Source organism: Helianthus annuus, chromosome 2 (assembly GCF_002127325.2).
Source record: "Helianthus annuus cultivar XRQ/B chromosome 2, HanXRQr2.0-SUNRISE, whole genome shotgun sequence".
Lineage (NCBI taxonomy): Eukaryota > Viridiplantae > Streptophyta > Magnoliopsida > Asterales > Asteraceae > Helianthus > Helianthus annuus.
This window is the reverse complement of record NC_035434.2, coordinates 89981687-89991239: the sequence shown is the minus strand read 5'-3', so window position 1 is coordinate 89991239 and position 9553 is coordinate 89981687. Positions and strand designations below refer to the sequence as shown.

Genomic DNA, 9553 nt, shown 5'->3' with positions numbered 1-9553 from the left:
CAACGGCCCACTCGAGACCGAGTGGCCCACTCGCAACCGCCCGGTTGCGAGTCATGGTCTCGGGTCGTGGTCTCGGCTCTATTATATATCTATACTACATATATAATACATACAACACATAAAATGCACAAAGGATCACGTTTTCATTTAATAATAATCATATACACAAAATATTACAAGGTGATCGTTCGGAAAAACCTCGAGTGTCACAGAAGGGGTATTAGATAAATTTTTATATTTACTTTTAGGTTTTATTTATTTTTTAATTTATAATAATAAGGGTATTTTGGTCACACCATTTAACAAAAAAAGTTAATCGTCCATTCATAGAGACCATTTGTTTTAAGTTTATTCATAACTTTGGATCAGTAAGGTAGTTTATCCTACTTAAAGAAAAAAAATCCATAATTTAGACATACAATATGAACCATTGGTTAGGGATGTTAATCGAGCCTGAACTCGTTTTATAAACCTAAAATCTGAAACATCTTGGATGGGTATGAGGTCCCGTAATGGGGTATGAAACTGGTTATGCGATTAATTTTTTATATTTTCATGGGTTTAGAACGGAAATGTGATTTGATGATATACGTGTTAACTCGACGAGGTGCACTTTACTCAAAAAACCCCTCATGGAAACATGTTAATATTTCTGTTTTTCATTTTCCTACAGACCCGCGCCAAGGCTGCCTGCAATAAAATAAATAAATAAATAAATAATACATCGAGATAGAGATACACATGTATATGTAGAGAGAGAGAGAGAGAGAATATGGGAAGGGTGAGAGAGTGGAAGGAGCACTGGTATATATAAGTGCTCTTCCGACGTCGAAAGCACCAAGAATTTGTGTGTGTGTGTGTGTCCCTTTTCTACTTTTTCATATGCTTCGACTTGATTCCACTAACGGCGATCAAAAGGTTCGTCCAATTCTCTTTTAATTTTCTGCACGATTCATTCTGTTTATCTGGTAATGAATGAGATCTGTAGAATGTTTAGGTTGCTGGAGGAGAGTGGTGTTTTTGTTCATAATAATTATTAACATATGAGAAGCTGATTGCTTTTGTTAGTTAGGTAGTTCACTTGATTCATATCTGTTGTTGGCCGTTGCTTGCTGTACAAACAAACACCACCGGTGGCAGTATGATTGTCATGGTCATGTGAGGGCCAAATCATACGGCTGTCATCACTAACCTAAAAGGGACCGACCTTTTATCGCCTTCCTTCCTTGTCATATGGCATGTATGTATGTATGTATGAGGTGGGAAGCAAGCACCCTCCTTATCCTATGTGTTTCACCTGCCATACCATACCATCTTTTTTATTTCCAATAAAACTTATAGCTAACTAACTACTACTACAACCCATTTTCCTTTTCATGTAAAGGCTGTTTGGATGTGTGATTAATTAAACTCGCATCGGTTAAACTGAAATCGTGTCTCATTTGGCTAAGGTGTTGCTGTAAAAGCGAATTCTTTACAGATTCCTATCCTTAAAAAGTTTGTAATTTGACATCAAGGGTCTTGGTCTTTGTTGTATTGTAAGAAATAATTGGTTATTCAGAAAAAAAAATGTCCTAAGAAACTATGTATAAGACGAGTTCAACTATTTAGATATGAAAAGGAGCGACAAAGTTAGTTAATATGCCAAATTCCTATACATGATCCTAGGTTGGATGAATAACTAGAGTCATAGTTTTAAAAAAACGGCTGTGGCGTGCGCCTCAATGCGCGCCTCGAGGCGAAACGCCCAAGAAACGATTATGAGGCGCGCCTCAGGGGAGTTATGTTGTATGTGCGCCTCAAAGGGGCTGAGGCGCTAAAAGGGCTGCGCCTCAGGGGTTTTTGGTACTTGTTTTTGAATTTTTGTGTCAATTTCAAGCAATTTATGTCTTCTTTATGTGTGTTTTTGATCATTTTGATGATGAATTTAGTTAGTATTATTATTTTTATAAGATATACAATTTTTATATTTATTTTTTTAATTCCGCCTCGGTTCGCCTTGAGGCTTACGCCTCGTGAGGCGAAGGGAAAACGCCTCAAAACTCGTATCCGTTCTTTTAAACCTTGACTAGAGTAAAGGTATTGCTATGCTTATGTATCCCATTTTCTTACTCATGATATTTTGAGATTTGTATTGTATGGTTTAGTTATTAAAGTGTCTATTATTCATAGGCAGTGAAGGAAGTTTTCAGCATGTGATCTGCCATTTGCAGTGAAAGTTATGTAACTACAAACATCAACAGAGGGTGATATCTCCATAAATCAATGGCCCCAGGAGGATTGCCTTACTTTGACCCTGACTACGAGACCTTAAGCATACGAATAAACCCTCCAAGGTTCTCTCTCAAAATCCTTTTGTGTGGATTTTACGCACACTATGCATCCTAGACGAAGTAAGTTTTTATTTTTTTTATTTTTTTATCTTTCTTCTGATTCTACCCACACTTGTTCTGTGTATGCAGGGTTTCCGTGGATAATGATGGTTGTAGAGAATGTACTTTAGTTAAGGTAATCTGTTCACTCATTTATCATCAATAAATAAATGCTCTTTATTTAACACAAGTGGTACATACAACCACTTGGGGAGGAACACCTTTACTACGCTCTTTGATACCCTCTGGTATTTAACAACCACAAGATAATGCTTGTATAGCAACTTTGTCTACCGTGGTTGATATTAGGATACTTTCTACATTGAAATTATGAAATATCATGATATCTTATATGATGATAACCTGCCTTTGCGATTTCTTGTCACAAAACCTTGAGTAGTAATATTCGGTGATCTGGAAGACAGAAATCACATGATTAGACAGCATACTAATGGCCATAAGCGTCTCATTTTACATCTTTATGCTACCAAAAGGCTATAAGTTTCGGTTTCCCAGAAACACAAAATGTTTTTTTTTTTTTTTTTTTTTTTTGCTTTATCATAAGCTATAATAATTTGTTAGACTGAGTGTAGGTGGATTTTTATGCAGGTCGACAGTGTAAACAAGCCAGGAATATTGCTGGAAGTGGTTCAAATTCTTGCAGACCTTGATCTTATTATTACTAAAGCCTACATTTCCTCTGATGGAGGATGGTTCATGGATGGTATGCATGCACACATTTTACAATCAAACTTCAACATAGCATCATAAAGTGATTGATGATTATCTTTCCTGTACAGTGTTTCATGTGACTGACCAACAAGGAAAAAAGATAACTGACAATATGACCATTGAATACATAGAAAAGGTATGTCTTCTCTTCGACTTATATCTTTCATTATGGCATAAATAGATCATTCAGAGGTGGCGGATTGGATGGTATTTGATGTCTAACAAGTGAGAGGTGTAAACTTTGAAGGCTTGGTTGAAAATGGAATGGGTCAGATTGGGTAGCAAATGATCCAAACTTAACCCAAAGTACTCTTACCCGTTCTGAACAAAACTCTTTTTACTCATTATTTTAACCAGTTGAGTGCTCTGAAACACTAGCTTTAAAATTTGAAAAGAATCTAGTTTTTGCAGTAAATGTTATCTTAATTGGTTATTTTGTAATCAGAGGGTCTTTATTTTTCTCTTTTATTAGATGATAAAGGGGTTGGTGGTATGAGCAGAGTGAAGATTCTTTCTTAGGAATCCCTTTACAATTCTATTCTCTCACTCTCTCTATATATATTAGTCAAGAATCTTTACTAACAATACCTTTTAACTCTCTCTTTCCACGCACACACACATATATATAAATATATATTATGTGCTTTCATTAAAAACCTTTAATATGTTGATGTATCTGATATCGTATTTGTGTTGCTCTAGTTTATTTATTTTAATTATTAATTAAAAATATAAAATATAAACTGATTTTTAATTTCTTTATCCTTTCTATTCCTTCTTTGTTATCTCCTTACCTTTTTAGGTATATTTGGGTTTATTTGTTTCTCCAGGGACATGCAAAGTTAGAAAACTGAAACAAAAAAAAAAAAACGCATCCTTGTCTCTATGCTGTCCCAACCAAATTTTCCCCAGGACAATAAATCAAGAATTGCACAAGTAAATGAAAAAAAAAAATAAACTTGTATAAAACATGTGAATAAATTGCCAAAATTTAAAAGTCAAAACTAATTTAGTAGCCCTGGTATTATTATTATTATTATTATTGGTAATTGTTGTTAGGCTCTGGGGCCAAAAGGGCAGACGGCAGACGAAAGCAAGTCATGGTCAGCAAAGAGGGTTGGGGTGCACTCAAACACAGCCATTGAGCTTGTTGGAAGAGACCGGCCAGGTCTGTTATCTGAGATCTCAGCCGTAATTGCAAACCAACAATTCAATGTGGCAGCTGCTGAAGTCTGGACACACAATAGAAGAATAGCCTGTGTCGTTTATTTAAATGACGATACCACCACTCACTCTCACGATCCTGCCCGATTGTCTGCTATGGAAGAACAGCTTAAGAATATCCTTCGTGTGTGCGGAGGAGGTGACGATGATAAAGTCGCTGCTCATGCTAATTTCTCAATGGGTTTGACTCATATTGACCGCCGATTACACCAGATGTTGTTTGCTGAAATGGATTATGAAGTCAAAGCTGAGGCTGAAGAGCTCAAGATTTCAGTTGATCGGTGTTCAGAGAAGGATTACTCGGTGGTCACTGTAAGGTGTAGAGATCGGCCCAAACTTATGTTTGATATTGTATGCACCCTCACAGACATGCAATATGTTGTTTTTCATGCTACCATATCATCTGATACCCCCTATGCAACACAGGTATCATTTATTTGCTAACACAATGTTATTTTGATCTTCCAAAATCAACTTTAAATCTTTTATATTTAGGAGTATTATATCCGTCATATGGATGGCTCCCCTGTCAACACTCAAGGAGAGGAGGAAAGAGTCATCAGGTGTCTTGAGGCTGCAATTCTGCGAAGAGTAAGCGAGGTAACAATCTTTTAGACTTTTCAGCCCATTACATTACCCTTTTAGTAAATTGTTTCGATTTGACCCGTTTAACATAAGACACGGCCCAAAACAAATGTAGCCAAGTAGCATATTATGTAACACATTGGTGTTATTGAGCAATAACCTCGTGTTGACTGTTGCATAATAATAATAAAGGGTCTTAGTTTGGAGCTATGTGCAAAAGACCGTGTTGGATTGCTTTCAGAAGTAACACGAGTCCTGCGGGAAAACGGTCTGTCAGTGTCGAGAGCGGGTGTTACAACAGTCGGGGAACAAGCTGTCAACATTTTTTATGTAAGAGATGCCTCCGGGAATCCGGTGGACATGAAAACTATCGAACGACTCAGAAAGGAAATCGGACACACAATGATGCTTAACGTGAAGAGATCTCCTTCGACTTCAAACGCGACCCAGCCCCAGGCAAGTAATAAACCCAGCTTTTCATTTGGGAGCTTATTTGAACGCTTTATGCCTTCTTGACACTTTTTTCCTTGTTTTATGTTTCATATCTGTATAGAATAATAATAATAACGATGACGATATGTGGCATACAATATATAGCTTATGAGCATGCCACCTTATATACTGTCTCTCTTTGTAAAACTATGTTACTCTTTGTAAACTATGTTACTCCTGTTTGGTTTTGTTAAGTAATTCCGTCAAAAACAATTTTCAATTACAGAAATCTCCAAAGTGGGAATGGCAATTAGGCTGAACGGTGATGGGTGGCGCCCCATGCCACTTAGGCACGATGGGGCTCCGCACACTTAGGCACGATGGTGCCCCGCACACCGTCCCGGTAATGTTAAAGAGGGGGGGGGGGGCTATCGATGCTTTCGTGAGTTGGTTGGCGAGCGCCAACGGCTAGTGAGGGTAGTAATTGTTTTTTTTTTACCATTAATATGTAACAAATTTAAAAATAAAATAAAAAATTCAAAGTTTATCCCCACATTCCCTGTATAAATCCTCAATCTTCACCATTTTTTACCACAACTCACCACCATTTTCACTACAATTTCAATCATCTCTATCACACTTTCAACCATTCTATGGTGATCCGATGGACCAAGGAAGAGGACATTGTTTTGGCTACAAGTTGGGTGCATGTTGTGGAGCAAGGGCAACCTCCAGATCATGTTGCTACTTGGAATGCGATTTTGACGCACTTTCGCCAATAAGTGGGTGCAAACAATCATAACTTGAATCACATTACTGGAAGGTTTATTTTGATGCGAGCCAATTGCTCGGTTTTTGAGATGCTCTTCCAACTTGCCATGAACCGCGAAGAGTGTATAACTGAAGAGCAAGCGATTGAGGCGGCACGTGCCGACTACCAACTAAATCAGGGCAGAAACTTCCGTCATCTTGCGGCTTGAAGATTTTTGCATGCTTATTTTAACAATTTAGTCGTTTGTTTTAAATTTCTATATATTAATTAAGTTTGGTTGTCATCGTTTTTATTCTAGTTTAGTTGACCGTTTTATTTTTAAATATTGTTTTTATATTTATTTGTTTATATAATGTTTATTAATTTAAAAATCAAAATTAAAAAAATAAATAGTTTAGTAATGATGACAAGGGCTTTATGGGGTTTTATCCCACTACAAACAAGTTAACAATGGAGCCCTTGTTTAGTTGGCGCTGACGTGGAACAAGAGGCTTTATCCTACACCATTTAGCCTTAGACTGTGGGGAGTGGGGCGTTTTATGAGGCGGGGGATGGCAGGCAAGTTGGCGAGCCCACACCGTGCCAGCATTGGCCACGGCGTTGCCTCGCTAGCGTGGCTTTGAAGCCTGGCATGGGGGGGGGGGATGGGGAGAGCTGACTTGGCTGGCTAGTATTGGCTGTTTCGCAATAGCCGTTAGGCATAGCCGTTGGCCAACAATTATTTAAAAAAAATCTTTTATTTATAATCTATATATATCAAACAATACTTACCATTTTTACTATAAAAAAAATTCAAAAACCACTACCAACCTCCAAAAAAATATATACAATGGATTCTTCAAGTTCAAGCGATTTGTATGATAGATTTGTTTTGTCATCCTCATCCGACGACGGAGCGGAAATATTATTATCAACAGTGGTGACGGTCGTGAAAGCTATTGTTGAAGATTCAGGTGAAGGGACTTCCCAACCCTAACCCAAACGGAGGAAGTACATAGTTCGTGAACGCGAAACCGCAAACGGTTTGCTGGTAAGCGATTATTTCTCACCCCAACCAATGTATGATGAAAAAATGTTTAGGCATTGTTTTCGTATGCGTAAAAATTTATTTTTAAGAATATCAAAGGATTTAGCGGATAATTATCCTTATTTCCAACAAAGACCCGATGCGCATGGTAAGATCGGATATACCATGTGGCAAAAGGTCACGGCCGCCCTAAGACAATTGGCTTATGACAATAGTTCCGACATAATGGATGACTATTTAAGAATGTCGGCACGAGTGGCTAGGGAAAGTCTTCACAATTTTTGTGCGTATATCATTGAACTATATATGAAAAGATACTTGAGAAAACCAACGTTTAGTGATATGCAACAACTTTTGAAACATCACGCTGAATATCATGGTCTCCCCGGGATGTTAGGTAGTTTAGATTGTATGAAATGGGAGTGGGAACTTTGTCCAACTGAATGGCAAGGCTCTCACACAAGCGGATATCAGGGAATGCCGATTATGATGCTTGAAGCTGTTGCAACACAAGATCTTTGGATCTGACATGCATTCTTTGGTATGCCAGGTTCACATAACGATATAAACATTATACATCACTCGCGCCCTTTTCAATGATCTAATAAATGATGTTGGACCAAAAGGAACATTTACTGTAAATAATGTTGAATACAAGTATGGGTACTATCTTGTTGATGAAATTTACCCTGAGTGGGCTGTTTTTGTGAAATCATTGTCAAGAGAGAGAACCCTAGATCCTAGAAGAATAAAGTTTAACAAAGTTCAAATGGCGGCACACAAAGACGTCGAGAGAGCATTTGGTGTTTTGCAGAAAAGGTGGCGCATTTTGAGCATGCCTTGTCGATTGTATGAAAAAGATCAAATAAAAAACGTGATGTACGCGTGCATCATTCTACACAACATGATTTTAGAGGATGAAGGGCGTGCAATAATTGAATATTATAGCGAGGAGACTGAATCAAATAACAAAGACATTATAACGAAGAGAGAGCGCAAAACCAAAATCTAATCGAGTCGAGACAAATAAATTCAAACCTTCGAGCTAATTTGGTAGAACATGTTTCGACACTTCCTATATTCGACTCCATTGAAGATGATGAAGATGAAGATGATTGATTGATTTTTTTTTTGTTGTTATAATGTATTTTTTTATTGTAGTTATTTCAAATTACTTTATTATATTCTATGATTAATATAAAAAAAATTCGATCCACATGGCACCCCCACGCCGCTAACCCACGACCCTTCCATACCCCACTTTTTTGGGTGTGGACTGGTGGAGCCCACAAGTGCCACGTATCGAGCAATACCCCCAACCCAAGCCCCCCACACCCCATAGTCTTAGAGATGGCAATGGATGGGTATTTGTATTGCATTATTACATAACCATGTCTCATGATGCCACGTGACAACCTCTTTTTTATACAAAACTTTTGTCTTTTAGTTTACCTTTTCGTTTACGCCGCTGAACTTTAATAAATAAAGCTCTCATGCAGCCCTCAAAGATCAATATCGTTTTTCCCTTCTTTGACGACCATACCGAGTGCGAGTACTGTACCGATACGCTGCGGTGTACGTGGTAAAATTCCCGGTTTATGTTATTCTGAGCTTATCAAATTTGTTCAAAGATGCCATAATTTATAATTATTACAATACTGGCCAACTATAATTGTTATAACATTTAGACTTATATGGTTAGTAATCAAGGGGTTGAGTTATAATACAAAGGGATTCAAAAATAAGAAATGTAACAAGGCATTATAGAGTAACAAGTGTTTAAGAAGAAATCAAGTGGGAAGGACAATTTTGTCAAAGAGAATAAAAAGATTATTCACATACAAGTCACATGCTTTTTCCCCCTATTTTTTAAACGTCCGTAACTTTTTATACGTCATTTGTTTTAAAAAAAAAACTATATCATCGAGCGTCTTTTTACCTTTAATATGAGTACTCTATTGTTATACTTTAAAAAAAGAATTTGAAAACACAGTTGCGCATTACACAATGGACGTAATGTAAAACACAGTGAGAAAATCCAGTTACGTATTCCACAATGGACATAGTGTACAACACAGTGAGAAAACCTAGTTGCATATTACACAATAGACATAATATAAAACACAATGAGTATCAACCTAAAAACACAATGGAAAGTAGACCAAAAACACAATCGATGACAACAGATAAAAGACATAATGGATAACAGACTAAACACAATGGACATAACGTAAAACACAATGAACAAAAGATTAAAACACAATGAATAACAAAACAAAAACACAATGGACAACAGATTAAAACACAATGGCTAGCAGAATAAACATAATGACCAGTACCTATAACACAATGTATAGAAAACCCAAATATAACACAATCTTCATTGTGTCATACAATTTGTTATAGGTT

At 37.0% G+C, this 9553-nt stretch overlaps 1 protein-coding gene across 4 annotated transcripts; it reads left to right on the top strand.

Moving 5' to 3' along the window:
- Positions 1 to 731: 731 nt before the first annotated feature.
- LOC110916557 (ACT domain-containing protein ACR3) lies at positions 732 to 5603 on the top strand. Of its 4 annotated transcripts, none has more exons than XM_022161263.2 (8): positions 732 to 918; positions 2173 to 2336; positions 2463 to 2508; positions 2982 to 3096; positions 3173 to 3240; positions 4164 to 4754; positions 4824 to 4928; positions 5106 to 5603. In XM_022161263.2, the coding sequence occupies exons 2-8, from the start codon at positions 2266 to 2268 to the stop codon at positions 5427 to 5429; spliced, it is 1320 nt and encodes a 439-aa protein (XP_022016955.1). In that variant the 5' UTR covers positions 732 to 918; positions 2173 to 2265; the 3' UTR covers positions 5430 to 5603. The 4 variants fall into 4 exon arrangements, with proteins under 4 accessions (XP_022016955.1, XP_022016958.1, XP_022016984.1 ...); XM_022161266.2 differs by having other exon boundaries at positions 733 to 918; positions 2177 to 2336; XM_022161292.2 differs by having other exon boundaries at positions 733 to 918; positions 2177 to 2393.
- The last annotated feature ends 3950 nt before the right edge of the window (positions 5604 to 9553 follow it).